This window comes from Schistocerca nitens, chromosome 4 (assembly GCF_023898315.1).
Source record: "Schistocerca nitens isolate TAMUIC-IGC-003100 chromosome 4, iqSchNite1.1, whole genome shotgun sequence".
In the NCBI taxonomy this organism is placed as follows: Eukaryota; Metazoa; Arthropoda; class Insecta; order Orthoptera; family Acrididae; genus Schistocerca; species Schistocerca nitens.
The window spans coordinates 400,250,412-400,265,929 of NC_064617.1; the positions used below are offsets into that span (position 1 = coordinate 400,250,412).

Here is a 15,518-nt window from a genome sequence, read left to right on the forward strand (position 1 = left end):
TAATAATAGTGTGTCAGGTGGAGTTTGTTTGTATGTCCTGAACTCTTTATGTTGTGAACCTGTGCCCACTCGAGCTGCTCTTGAAGCTGTGGCTGTCAGGATATTGACGACGCAGGAAATAACTGTCTGTGATGTATATCACCCTCCAGATGGTGCGGTACCCTTGAACATATTGGCTGCACTGATTGATTAACTTCCTAAACCTTTCCTACTTTTGGGAGATGATAATGCCCATAACCCCCTTGTGGGGTAGCACCATGCTTATTGACCATGGCAGAGATGTTGTAAATTTACTGTCCCAACTCGACCTCAGAATCTTAAATTCTGAGACCGCCACACATTTCAGTGTGGTTCATGGTAGTTACTCGGCCATTGATTTACCAATTTGCAGCCCAGGACTTCTCCCATCTATCCCTGGAGAGCACATGACGCCCCGTGTGGTAGTGACTACTTCCCCATCTTCCTGTCACTCCCCCGACATAATGCCCACAGACACCATCCCAGATGGGCTTTAAACAAGGCAGACTGGGAAGCTTTCACCTCTTCTGTGACCGTTGAATCTCCCCCACATGGTGCCATCGATGTTGTGATTGAGCAGGTCACTTTAACGCTAATTTCTGCAGCGGAAAACGCGGTCCCCCGTTCTATAGGGTGCCCCATGGTGAAAGACAGTCCCATGGTGGTCGCTGGAAATCACTGTGACAATTAAAGAGTGTCAGTGAGCATTACAGCAACATAAGTGGCACCCTTCCCTCGAGCACCTAATAGCATTTAGGCAGATCTATGTCCACGTTCGCCTGCTTATAAAACGACGGAAACAGGTGTATTGGGAGAAGTGCGTGTCGACCATTGGGTGCCATACGTCACCTTCTCAAGTCTGGACAAAGATCAGATGTCTTTTTGGGTACCAGACCCCAACAGGTGTCCCTGGCAATAATATCAATGCTGTGCTCTCTTCCGACGCAAACGTGATTGTCGAGCACTTTTCTGAGCACTATGCTTGAGCCTCTGTGCCGGTGAACTACCTTCCAGCCTTTCGCACCCTCAAACGGCGGATGGAAAGGAAAGTCCTCTCCTTCAATACATGCCTTAGTGAACCCTATAATGCCCCATTTATAGAGTGGGAGCTCCTCAGCACCATTGCATATTGTGCCGACAGAGCTCCTGGGCCGGACGGATCCACAGTCAGATGATTAAACATCTCTTGTCTGACTGCAAGCGGTATCTCCTCATAATTTTCAACCGAATCTGGTGCGATGGCGTCTTTCCATTGCAATGGCTGTAGAGCACCATCATTCCAGTGTTACAACCCGGTATAAATTCGCTTGATGCGGATAGCTATCGGCCCATCAGCCTCACCAACGTTCTCTGTAAGCTGCTGGAAGATATGCTGTGTCGGCAGTTGGGATGGAGTCATGTGGCCTACTGGCTCCATGTCAGGGCAGCTTCCGCCAGGGTTGCTCTACCACTGATAATCTTGTGTCCCTTGAGTCTGCCATCTGAACAGCCTTTTATACCTGGTTGCCATCTTTTTTGATTTACGAAAAGTGTATGACAAGACCTGGCGACGTCATATCCTTGCCACATTATACGAGTGAGATCTTGGAGGCCCGTTCCCAGTTTTTATCCAAGACTTCCTGTTGCTCCGTACTTTCCGTGTCCAAATTGGTGCCTCCCATAGTTCCCACCATATTCAGGAGAATGGCGTTCTCCAGGGCTCCGTATTGAGTGTATCTCTATTTTTAGTGGCCATTAATGGCCTAGCAGCAGCTGTAGGGCTGTCAGCCTCTCCTTCTCTTTATGCGGATGACTTCGGCATTTCATATTGCTCCTCCAGTACGGGAGTTTCTAGTGCTGCCTACAGGGAGTCATTCATAGTGCGTAGTAAGTGGCTGTAGCCCAAGGCTTGCAGTTTCCAGCCACAAAGTCGTGTGTCGTGCACTTCTGTCGGCATCATACCATTCATCCAGAACCTGAACTTTATCTTAATGACGATCTGCTCACTGTAGTGGAGACTTATTGATTCTTAGGACTGGTTTCCAACACCCGATTGGTTTGGCTACTTCACCTTTGTCAGGTTAAGTGGGAGTGCTGTCAGCACCTCAGTGCTCTCCACTGCCTGAGCAACACCACCGGGGGTGCAGATGGCTGTACGCTGCTGCAGCTCTACAGAGCCCTTATTCAATCCCTCCTTGACTATGGGAGTCTGGTTTACAGTTCAGTGGCACCCTCAGCGTTGCGTTTACTCAACCCAGTACACCACTGTGGCATTCGTCTAGCGACAGACAAACTCAGTGCCATTAAGGAGAGTGCAAATGTGTGGAAGTCTTTCCTGCGGGCTTTTCGCAGGGAATTGGTTGTCCTTTGTCGGCTCTGCATTGACCATACGTGGCTCACACATGGTTACCTCCTGCGTCGCGAGGACCCACCTTAGTGTCGCTGTGGCTTTTAAATGACAGTCGTCGTCCTCTTTCTGAACTGCCGAGTTTTAGCCGCTCTGCGGCGGACTTTTTAACTTTACCAGCACCCTAACTGCGGTGTTGGGCGACAGTGCCTCAACAGCAGCTTTAGTTTTACGTTTTATTCGTGAGGGTGGGTTTTATCATTTGGTCTGAGTTTTGGCGCATGTCCTTTGTCCCTCTGTGTTCTCCACTGTAGGGCTTTTAGTGTGGAGGTTTTAATGTGTTGCAGATTGGCTGGCTTCTCCTTTTTTATTCTCATGGTCAGCCAGCCATGGTAATCTGCTTTCTTGTTTTTAATCTCTTCTCCTAGTTTCTTGCACCTGTCTGTGGTTTTCTTGTCCTGTTTTGTCCATTGTAGTGTTTGCTGTCCTGTCTTTCTTCTGGTTCCTCCTTTCTCCTGTTATTGTGCCATGCGTCTTCTTTGTTTTCTTATTTCCCCATGGGTAATTGTTCTACTGGGCCCTCCCCATTTTAAACCAGCCAACTAACGTCACAACTGTTTACATTAGATTCATTGTGAGCAGTTGGAAGCGGGTGCATGGGCTTGCGCATGCGTGGTTGAGTCGCGCATGTGTAGTACCTTCTCCCGCTACTGGATACAAAAGAGTGGCTGTTAGCTGAATAAGCAGTAGCAGCACTCAGTAAGATGCTACCCAGAAAAATTTTACTGGCGCACGCAAGCTACCATATTAACTGGGAGCAAACCAGGATATCTGCCCTGGGCGGAAATTTCAGCGAAGAATTAATTGCCTAGTAGAACAATGAAGTTATTTTTAGTCAATTCGCTAAAGGAATTTGGCTTTTATTAATCTTTTCCACTGAGGCAGTCAATGTATTTGAAACAAAGTGTTTAATTCCACACTATTGGCTAGTTTCAACTGTTTGCTGTATTTCAAAAGGGCATGGTTTCATCTTCTAGCTCATATGGCATTATGCCATAATAAAGTACCAAAAATGACATAATATGGTACTGGTACTACAAGAAAATTTACAACTGAATCTGGCCATATGAATGGGCACTTTAAGCCGAATTATGCATGTTAGTATGGCTCACGAAATTTCGATGCTCTTGGAGTACCCTCTGATGTCTTGTTTCTTTTGCGACATAATGTAAGATCTTTTCATGTTTTACACGTACAAACATACGGGCTTCCTGCGTCATCGTATCTGCGCAAGCATGGTGAAGCCTGTTATCTGGCACTCTATGGCAACTGCTGAAACAAACCTCTTTCTAACACTTCGCAGCAAAATATTGCGAATGATTGATTGAAAAGTGTTACTTTCAAAGTAAATTTCCTTTTACACAAGATGAACTACGTGTGAGAATGTGCAATGAATTTCTTAACTTGCAGAGCGTTTGACTCTAATTTAAAAATCAATTCTTTGAGAACAATCATTCAGAAAATTTCGAGCCCAAATGATCAGACATTTATGTAATTATTAGAAATTTTACTGGCACATTCGTGTGATGATGTATCTTAAAGTGTAGTACGCGCAAAAAAGATCAACATTATACTTGAAAGTTTAGCTTCCCTTGCAGCTTATTAAGTGTCAAGACCAATAATATAAGTTTTTAGACAACATAGTTGTATGGAAATAAACAGCGATTAATTTACTTATAATCAGTTATTCAAAATGACTGTCACAATCGCATTATTTATTTTGCCACCAACCGGTTTCAACCCGCAATGGGGTCATCTTCAGGGCAATTTACACCATTGGTCGCTCGCTGGAGTCGTCACCCTGCTTGTGCACGGTTGGTAACTATGATAGTTATGAAACAAGTTGGCGGGAAAATAAATAATGTGATTGTGACTGTCATTTTGAATAATTAACCGATATTATATGTGAAAGGTTTGCTTTTCTTGTAGCAACACTATGTATATTAATCTAAACAATTAACTTTCTGTTTTTGTGTTTGTGCTACTTAGCAGTGATAATGCTACTGGCTGACTACATCACGTGTCCTGTGCTCTGAATATCCGCTGTTATCGGCTGGCAAGATCACGTCACATGAACTATGACTGGCTTACAAAGGCACATCGCAATCTTGATTTCAATGCTTCAGAAAGTAACATGCGGTGTTTGGTGCAATTTTAATTTATACTTTCGTAATATGAAAATGTGCAGTGTATGTGGTGCTGCACATCAAAGATCTTTCCAAAATGTTGCGTTCGGCCCCCCCCCCCCCCCCCCCCCCCCGAGTTTAGTTTACGAAAGTGTTGGGAAATTGTATCCCGCCATATAAAACAATAACCATTCAAAGGATTGATAAGTTTTACTGTTCCAAGGAAAAGTATACTGTCACTTAACATGGAAAAAGAGTATTTTTAACCGGAAATCTGGGAATTTTTTTTTCCTTGTCCATGTATACACCCTGAACTGACGGCATTCAAACCATGTGGATGAAGAGCCACCTACACTTTTTTGCCTCACATTTGGCATAGGTTCAGAGACGTCAGAACTTTTTGTATGCTTCATCAAAGTGTGATTTCAAGCTCATCAGCAACAGCTTGCCAATTGTTTTTTCAGATTGTAATTTTTGTGTAGATTATTTTCATCTTCCCATAGCTCTGGTCAGGGATGAGCCACATTATTAAATTTGTAATTCTTTCGTTTGTCCACTTTTTCCATTACTGCACACAATGACAAAGAACTACGAAACATATGACTATATATATACATGCACAAACATTCAAACAAATGTGAAACAATACTGTTTTCACTCGGCACCTGGGTGTAATACTGTCATTTAGAGGATGGGGGAGATGAACAAATACAGAGATAGATATTGCCCTGCAATGCGAAATATTCTCCACACTTCGTGGACAACTCAGTTTGCCCGTCAACAGCAGCTTGAACATCAGTAGTGTTGCCCAGCTATATCACAGAACTGCAGTCTATTGCAACAGTGTTCGGGGTAATTATATAGTGAACAAATATTATCATAAAAAGTGGCTTATTTAAATGAACTTCATGAGCTGCACCTAAAAAGGGAGCTGTACTGTACGCTGTATTTGAACCAGTTGCAGAGATGAAAAATGGGCTGTAAAATCATTAGACCTAAAAAAGTCAGTATTTTCCAGATTGACCAACTTCAGTCAGTGTTTTTAAATTTTGGTCTGTAAAGTCAGTTTTATTATTCTTCTTTCTTCTGAGTTTGGCCAGTAACAGACAACATAAAAATTAAGAATTTTTGAGCTTAGTTTTCCCCTCTTCCTAGAACCTCCTCTTTCTCCTTCTCGGAAATGTAATGTATGAATCTCATTTTTACTGGTTTCTCTCTAATTGAATTGATGCTTTTGACTCTGCTTCTGAATTCTTCTGTTTTGGATCATCACTAGTGTAATACCAGTTTCTTTTGCATATCTTTTAACCTCTTCTACCACTTAGAGGTAAACTATAATGATATGATGTACTTGAAGAGCTTTTTTCAGTGGTTTTCAACCATTCTTATTAGGTGTCCATAAAATTTCAACCATCATTTCCACATTGTGCCATTATATTTTTGGTATATTTGTAAAGATCCTCATTTTTCCTGTTCTTCCAAGTTCCTTCAGTAGTCATGTTTAGTCCCAGAATTTTCCTGAGAATCTTCCTTCCTTTCTGTTAAAGTTCTACCGACTGGCCCCTTGTGTTTAAAATAACGTCCGAAGAATAGAATCCTTCCAGTTTTATAGCTGAATTACAGTTCCTGATTTTGACCTCGTAGGATATCTCTCGTTTGTTGTACCTGTTCTGTATTAGTTTGTAAGCGAGGTCTAATTTTTTCTCTCTACCTTTGACTACCTCTTTATCCAGTCCATTTTGTTGGGTCCATCTTCCCAAGTATTGGAATTTATCTGCCCATTAATCTTCCCATATTTTACCTCTAAGTATTTCTCCCCTCGGTGTCCTGTTTCCTTCCTTTCTTCCCAAGGTGTGTACTACTTATTCCTTCCTACTTCAGAGTTACTTCACAGGTTTTCATTATTTTCTCCAGGACTATATTGAAGAGAATTCAGGATAATCCATCTCCTTGTCTCATCTTTATGTAACTTTCAAGATTGTGTCTGTTGGGGGTTGTTTTATGATATCCCTTGTTTTCCTGTCAGTTCCAAATTCCTCTAAAACTCTAAATAAAGTTTGTCTCTCAACTGAGTCACGTGCTTTTTTGAAGCCAACAAAAATTACTAATGCCTTTAGTGCTATAGAGCAGCACAGAGAACAATGAAAAGTGAAATTGAGTTCTTCACTATTACATTTGTCTTCACTCTGTCCTGGATTTAGCAGTGAATGTGTAGTTTAATCTCTCTGAGCTGCACCATCAAGTCATCTGTATTTTGTCAACAAACTGCCTAAAGGATGTAATTAATCTAGTGTTTGAAAATTATTGGAGGGATCTTGGCTGTTCAGCCAGCTTGTGAAGATTTCAAAGAAACCTTTGAGACAATGTTTCCTGGAAGTGTTCTTTCTGAGTAGGCCTACATCCTTTCAAGGACAAAGGCGAGATATTTAGTTTTTAATGCTTTAGCTCCAGGCATAGTCTATATCAGTTCAGGCAGGCTAGAAAAATATTTTACCTTCAGTCTCAGATGTTATTGAATTTAGCATGTGTTAAAATGAAGCACTAAGTAAGGAACATGTATTTTTTTTGTTTTCTCCAAAAAAATTTCTGCTCCGAGATACAGCCCTCCAAAGATGACACTGTGCATACCATTTTGAAGTTACGAATTTTGGAAAAAATTTTAAAATGCTGTATCTCTAGAACAGTTCTAGATTTTCCTTTTTTATTTGAAAGATAATTGCTTTATGATTATTAAGAAATCCTCCATTTGGATTTATCTGTCAGTTTTTTTACTATAGCACTGGACTTTTCCATACATGAAACCTGTTTAATTACCACTTTATCACATAACAGGCTCATAAAAATCAAAACCTTGTCTTACGTAATATAATTTTGCTTTTGAAAGATGAGTAAGAGACTCATTTTTTAAGCAATTTAAATGGTTCCAAAATGTATGTCAAAGGTCCAAAGACTTAAAGGTTTCAGTTTATACAACTTCTGTGCACTCTGTTTTGTACTGAAATTAGCGAGTCAATGAACTAAAAGTGTGTTCCACTGCTTCAGTATCTTCCTTTGATATTGACTGATGCCTTCCTGTTGAACCAATAGGAACTGGAGCTCTTAACAATCTTCGATACATTGTGAAGAGTTAGTGAGCACTGATGATGTTGTTGCTGTCCTTCAGCTGGAAACCTATATCCCGCAGCAGGTCCATGTCGTGGCACTACAATTCCATTTAACTCATAACTGATGTCTATAATCTCTGCAATCCACACACACACACACACACACACACACACACACACACACACACACACCCATCCCATTTTCAGGTTGTGAATCTGAATATTGTCCTGCCGTTTCTGAGGTGTTGGCGGAACGAATGAAATTTCTTCTTTCTTGCTCTTGAAAGTGCGTGCAGTATGAGTTCGCCCATCACTTTGAGTCCAAAAATGTGTCTTCTGAATTCCTTTCACTGCATTAGTTTGTTTGGACCATTTTCCTTTTTTCTACTCACAGAATTCTTCGCTTTCTTCTTTGGACAAAAGAATGAGGGCTGTGGATGTGTAAGATTTAACGACTCGCAAAAACCACCTCATGATTCTGAATCGCAGCTGTATTTGGTCTGGAAAGATCATGTTTTGCAGCATGATGCTTCAGCTGGCCTCCTACACCATCACAAGGCCCCTTCCTGTGACAAGTAGCATTGTATACCCAGTCTGTTGGCACAAACGATTTACTCAATTCAAACAGCTGGTAACGATTTTTAAAATGACTAGGAGCACCATAGGAAATAATGATCATCTTCTCTGCTCCTGTTTGCAGTTAAAGAATTTTGCACATTGCTAGCAAAGCATGTGCTGAGTCATGTCCTGTGTCATCACTTATAACTGCAACGCTTGTGGTGTTGCTTTGAAAATATGTTACTTGTGTGAAAATTGAAACCTGGTCATTACTCCAATGATACCCCTGTACTTCTTGTGGGAGGATTACAGACCAGTTCTGAGCAAAGTCACAGTGAAGCATTAAACATAGTTCTTCAGCCTGTACGCACCCTTTCACTTCTGCAATGTGTTGTTGTTGCAATTTCTTCAGGTGCTGGTGTGTCACTGCTTTCACTGACCATTTACCAAGTTCATGAATGAAACTGTTCAAGGTAACAGTGTTCTTAATCAGTTTATTTTCCTCCCGTGTTGCGTATGTAATTTCTGCAGAGTTACCTGCTGCATCTTCCAGGCCAAGTAGCTGTAAAGGCAATTCTCCCTTTCCAGGGCAGTTTTTGAAACAAACAAGTCTCTCGCTATACGTCACAGACTACTAATGAGTTCACATGCCCAACCGAGGGGTCATATGTCATGTGCTCCAGTAAGTTCTTCAAAGTTATCACAAGAAAGTTCAAAATTCGTGTAGTGCACATAGAACAGATCTCTCTAGGTGGGTGTGGAACAACCCACTTAGGTCGTAGTGCATAAAATTTTGATCTTCCAATATGTGAAGTTGTATAGGTGCTTTTATAAATTGCAAAAGTTTCTTCAATACTGCGAGTCATGTACCTCTTCACTTTCCAGTTATAGTGTGTTTTTTGGTGGCACTCTGCCAAGAACAGTCCCATTTATCTTCTAGATAAAATGACTGCATTATTTGAACTTGAGCTGCTTCTACAGGATGGCCATAATAGGGATCTGGTCTTCCAAAGACTCCTTTTTACAGCCCTTGTTTCTTGACTTGTTTACTATGTACTTTGATACTGATGGAACATGGTTCAAAATTGTTTTCTGTGAAAATGTCTCTGGAATAATAGTTAAAACGTACGCCTTTTCACCGTAGGATGCACAATATTCAACAGCTGAATTGATATTTGCGAAAAATTCCAGGCAAGAGGTACAAGAGTGCTTTGGTTCATTTTCTTCTGAAGATGGAATTTCTGCTTTGAAGTGTGTGGTCAGTTTTGCTGAAGTGTATTCATCCATAGCTTTAGTAATTTCTCTGTGCTTTCTTGATGCGTAGAGCTTAATGACTCGACTTCACTGGCCACGGTTTCTTAACTGGACTAACACCTACCTCTGTAGTTGACTGATTCAGGGCGTTTAAGTCTTCCTCGATTGATGCAAAATTTGTGTCATCTGCACCATGGAATGCTTCACCTTGTTCAGATACTATCATTGTTATTATTCTGTCAAAACATTTAGAACACAAAAAGTCATCACTGGAAACATCTTCACTTTGAAACAGTCTTCAAATGAGAACACTTATTCCCAACATGAACAAAGTCTGGGTTTTTTTAATCACTCTTTTGCATATTTGCAAATAGTCAGCACACTTCACTCTTCTGTGGCCCCGGTCAGAAGAAATTTCAAACAATTCAAACAATCCTTTTCACAAAACACACTGCAACTGTGTCAAGTGGCAAATTCGACACGAAAACACAGAACTCACTGGATGGTCTCAGATTTCTTAGAAGCCTCTTTAATAAACATATTATCACTGAACAACTAAAATACAGAAACCTGCAATGAACAACCACAACAGAGAAACTAAGTAACTACAACAAGAAGTATCAGCAACAATGAAAGTGAAAAGAAATAACTGCAACAAAGACAAGAGAAATAAACATTGTAACAAAGAAATTAGTAAGAAACAACTTCAGTGAAGACATACATTACCCTGGAAAGTTTAATAAAATGAATTTTTAAAATAAAACCTGTCCAACTTAAAAGTGGAAGCTCTCCTTTACAGAGAATATAGTACTACACAGTACTAATCTGCAGAAAAAAATCTAACTTTTCTGGATTGGCATTTCTGAAAAAAAAATTCTGTAAATTATTTAAAAAAAATTCAAAAGGCGACAGTAAAAGAACTTTGGCAGATATTTCCAAACAGAGAATACCTTGTAAGCATAAAGCAATTATCTTTCAAATAAAAAACTCTAACAAAATATCTAGAACTGTTACAGAGGTACAGCATTTTAAAAAAAATTCCGAAATTCGCATCTTCAAAATGGTGTTTGCAGTGTCATCTTTGGAGGCGTGTATCTCGGGAGAGGAATTTTTTTGGAGAAAACAAAAAAAAAAAAAAAAAATACATGTTTCTTACTTACTCCTGAATTTTAACACACACTAAATTCAATAACATCGGAGACTATGAAGGTAACCCCCTGCCTGAAGTAATATGGATTATGCCTCCATATTTTAAAAAGCAGTTGGTGGATAATTTTGCAGGAACACATTTCTCTCTCTGAAATTGTGAATACAGCTTCAAAATGTCGTTAAATACTGGTCCAGTTCTAAACAAATGATTGACTAGAAATCTACAGTGTTTCTTCATTGGTAAAGCAACTGCTGGTGATATTTACTGATTTAAATGAAATTTTGAATAATGCCCAGCTTTTTCGTTCAAAGCTATTATTAACCAGTACAATGGGACATACCCTCTGCCACATACCTCACAGTGGTTTGCAGAGTATAGATGTAGATGATACGTTACGATGGACCCAATGTTAACAAAACTGTGAATCATCTTATGAATGAGTCCCTGACCCTGTTAGGGAAAAAAAAGCTTGATTGATTTCGGCATGTGTAACATACACATCATCCATAATGCATTCCAAAAATACTTAATACTTTGGTCACAATGATTTGTACATCTTGTTTCTCTGTAACTTTTTTGGTGGCCAAACATCTCATTTGGAAGATATGGAAAAAAAATGTAATAATTTATTTCAGCCAACTAGCCATACACGTTCAAAGTACATGTTGCAGTTTGCATATCCACTTATTGACCATGTCCTTTTCGTACAGAGTTCTGTATGGTAATGTTTACATATTTGATGACACAGTTTACACTCACACATTTCATTTGGTTTATGATATGACATGTTATTGCAAGTAAGGTGGTGGAAACCACAGACTGCCACTCTAGTAAACACATGTCTCGTCTTGAAGTTTTCCTTTGTCCATGTTCGATCAGTCAGGGCGCCTGTATTGTAAACTTCTGGGGTTATGTCTTCTCTTTTTTCCTTCAGTGTTTTTAGTAGATTTTTCAGATGCATCAGGTTTGTCCATAGGTGCTCAGTGAGGAACAATTGCCTCACTAGGAGGTATACAAATCTAGATTGTGTTGTTTTAGACACTCCAGTTGCTTTCTTTGAGTAGGTCATCTTTACTCTTCATAATGTCGCTAGGCTTTTCACTGTGAGATGTTGTCTGATGATTTCTATGGTGTACAGCAGTATTGGTGAGATTTTGGCTCTGAATAATGGAATTGCTGTTTCTGGGATGAGGCGTCTAATGTGGATTATTTCACGGATAGTCATTATTGCTCGCATTAGTTTCTCTGTCACATGTTCTGTGAAACATTTTGCACTTGTGTTGGACCCCACTTACCTCAAGTCTGGTACAATTTTCAGATTTCCCTCCCTTATGAAGATCTCAGCTGATGCAGATTCTCTTCCACCATTTGTGAGCACCATCATTTCTGTTTTTGCCACATTTATTTTGAAGCTGTATTCAGTGCAACAATCTTCCATGTTGTTTATTGCTTAGTGTAGTTTTACAATGTCCTTTGAGCCTATTACAGTATTGTCTCCGTATGTGTATGATGTTACATCCTCCCTTTGGGTATTCTTACATCTTCTTCTGCTGCAAGAATAAGTAATAGAGGACTTAATGGGTCTCCCTTTAATATAGCACTTTTATTGTCGGTTGTATGCACTGTTATGGAATGGAGGCTGTTTCTATGCACTTATTGCAGATTTTTGTGCAGATTGGCTTTTGTACTTGGGCTGCATTTTTTTAATATTCACTGACCTCTTTTGTGGCCAATGGGACCCATTCTGTAGTTGTATGTGGCAATACCTCTTGTTTGTCCTCTGGTCTTCCTTTTAGTCCTTCCTTGTTCAGTATGTCGTCGAAGTGCGTCTCTCATTCTTTCATATTGGTGTAATGTTTTTTGGTTGATTTTCTGGGGCTTAGGGCAGTATATGGGTCTCATGTGGCTTCCTCCACTAGTTTCTTTCCTTCTCTTTCGCAGAATGTTCTCTTCTTTTCCTTTATAATTTTCTTATATTGTTTTTCGACGTACGTCTTAGGAGAGCTGTGTTCTCTATTCACCATTTTAGTTGGTGTAGGCTTTCTAGTACAGCTATCCTTAGCCTGTAACACTCAGTGTTGGGTCATTTTCTTCGGTCTTCTTTTGCATTTCACTTTGTTTTATGCTGTCTGATTTTGCTTCCACTTTTCTGGTGCCTGTTGTTCTCGAAAGTGCCTGTTACTACTTTCTTTATGCTTTCTGCCATTCTCCTTGAATACTTATTTCCAGAGGAATATCCTTCCAAATAGTTTTGTATATCTATTCTGCAATTTGTCTCCTGCTATAAGTAGTGGTTTATTATTTTTACTCTGAGTGAAAAGATGGTTTACTTCACCTGTTATGTCAGTGGCTGTTTTGTTCGGTTGGAAGTATGCTGATGTTATTGTAATGTTTTTCATTTCTGTCAGGTGTATGTTCCTGTTTGAAAGTTCTGGTTATTGGTGTTAATTTGTGCGGACTGCTGTTCTTCTTGTGGGTCTTTCACTGTTGCCATGTTTTGCTTGATGATGAATGCAGTAAAATTCTAGGTGTTGCCAGTTTTGGTTAAAAATGTTTCTTTGATTGGCGACTCCATGTTGTCTTGTGCACTACGACCAGATAACAGGTATACTTGAAAAAAGAGACAGCATTGGTCGTATATTTTTTACTATTGCAAAATCGATTTTCTGTCACTGAGTGACCATCTTCAGTGCTATATTGTATAACTTAAATTGGGATGCACTGTTGTCACTAAGCTTACGGCAAGCTTAGTGACAACAGTGCATCCCAATTTAAGTTATACAATATAGCACTGAAGATGGTCACTCAGTGACAGAAAATCGATTTTGCAATAGTAAAAAATATACGAACAATGCTGTCTCTTTTTTCAAGTATAAAAATGTTTGTTAGAATTGCTATGTTCGTAGGAGCATCTTTAAGGTTCCTACTGCTTCTATTTTTTTGGGCATTATTCTTGTGTCATATTGAAGAGACACCCAACTGTTTTCATGGGGGATGGGAATTCAGTTTTATTCGCCAGTTCTAAATTGTTAAAGGGTATTCCTACTTAAAGGACTTTCTATTATTGTTATTTTTCAGTTCTTTACATTTCATGTTTTCTTTGAGTCCCTTCTTGTTGAGAAATTGTTTTATCAAATCAGGTGTTGTGTCAAGTATTCATATACTTACAAAAATATTAGTCCTGTTTCCATTATACCTATAAAAAAAAAATCCCTTCCTTGCACCTCATCCAGTCAGCACTGAGCATGCTTCGTCTCTCATTACATTGACACTCAGTGTCCTCGAGGTCATATGAGAAAGGAATATGCTGGGGAAAAGGAGTTTTCTGTTGACAGCCCAGTGATGCCACTATTCTTTTAAGACATACAGTTTCAGTTGGATGGAATAACTTAGCGTACTTTGGTGTGTGTGTGTGTGTGTGTGTGTGTGTGTGTGTGTGTGTGTGTGTGTGTGTGTGTTTATCCTCATGTTTGAAAGACAAATTGCCTATGTGGATTTTATGTGTTAGAGATGCAAGTAGATTCTCCAAACAAGGTGTCGGCTGGTTTATTTTATGGTTAAGTGATGCTTTTTAAAGCAATTGTTGTGACTGTTGCAGTAGCAGTCCAGAATTTGAAAATAAATTTTCATATCGAGTAATTTTGAAAAGTGTGGAAGATAGATTCTTGTTGTTACTTTTCCAGAATACGTCTGTGATCATTGTGGAAGAGTATTCTACAATAAGACACGCCTCCGTTCACATGTGATGGTACATCAAGATCCAAGTGAACGTGAAGTGATCTATTGCCCTTACAACAACTGTGGCAGGTAAGTAGCTTCACAGATTTCTCTCACTGCAGAAAGCAATATTGTAATTTAGGATTGAAATTACATATCTATTTATTCATACAAATCTGGGGAATAGTAATTATATGCCATCTGTCCAAAACGTTCTGAGGCTTATTTCATTCCTGGTGTATAAATGACTTCTACAGTGGAGCAGTGAACTGAACACCTCGCAGACAAGTGTTTATTCTCAAAAATATTTTGAAGAGAAATATGTTCGTGAAGTTTATCCTGCATATCATGAATCTCATAAAACTATCCTGCCGCAATTAATTGAAATGGAAAAAGTGGAAAATTCTTTTCTCAAAAAAATCATCACAGGTGATGAGATTTGGAGATAAGTAAATAACTATCTGCAATTTTCCCCTGATCGTCATTAGGTTGGATGTATGGTTTTGTGCACTAACCAGGTGCTAAATGGCACCGTTTTCTTCACCTGTGGTACACTGCAGTGTTATTAAATCAGTCTGCACTGTCTGTTTGCACCATAGACAAACATTGTTCCATAATCAGTTTTTGTGGTCTGAAGGTGTCCCAGGAGCAGCAAGTCATAGAAAACTTTCAGTTCAGTACAGTAGAGAGACAGTATTTTGCCACAGAGAAGTGTTTACCTATGGACTTAATAGATGAAAGTGGTCAAATGTGTGTGAAGAATACGAAGAGCAATATGTTCAGCTATGGCAAAAATTGATGCCAATATTCAACAAGTCTCTGTATTGAGTCTGAATAACACACGAGTGATTGTTGGTGATTTGGGAAACCACATGCAGGTTAGTCATGTTTCTGCATATGAAATCGTGCATAACAGGCTCAACTTTCACAAAGTCTATGCATGATGGGTTCCAAAACATTCAGACGAAGTGCACAGACATAACCATGTGAAAATCTGTCAGCACCTACTGGACTGTCATGCTAACAAAGCTGAAAAATTTCTGACACTCGAATTTATTACTTTGAACTAGAGAGTGAATGCCAGGGCATGGAATGGAAGCACCTTGCATCTCCAGTCAGAAAGAAATTCAAGAGACTGTCATCTGCAGGAAAAGTTATGCTTGCAGATTTTGGGATTCGGGGAACATTACCTGGAAAAGAGGTTA

At 39.5% G+C, this 15,518-nt stretch overlaps 1 protein-coding gene across 4 annotated transcripts in view; it reads left to right on the forward strand.

Moving 5' to 3' along the window:
• Nucleotides 1-15,518, forward strand: part of LOC126251626 (transcription factor IIIA-like) — a 67,583-nt gene that overhangs the window by 13,857 nt on the left and 38,208 nt on the right. For all 4 annotated transcript variants that reach the window (XR_007545761.1, XR_007545762.1, XM_049952168.1 and 1 more), the window contains exon 6: nucleotides 14,280-14,403. Coding sequence is in view for 2 of the 4 variants with exons in the window: in XM_049952168.1 (XP_049808125.1) it covers nucleotides 14,280-14,403 (124 nt within the window). In the remaining 2 variants the exon portion in view is untranslated. The remainder of the gene's footprint in view (nucleotides 1-14,279; nucleotides 14,404-15,518) is intronic.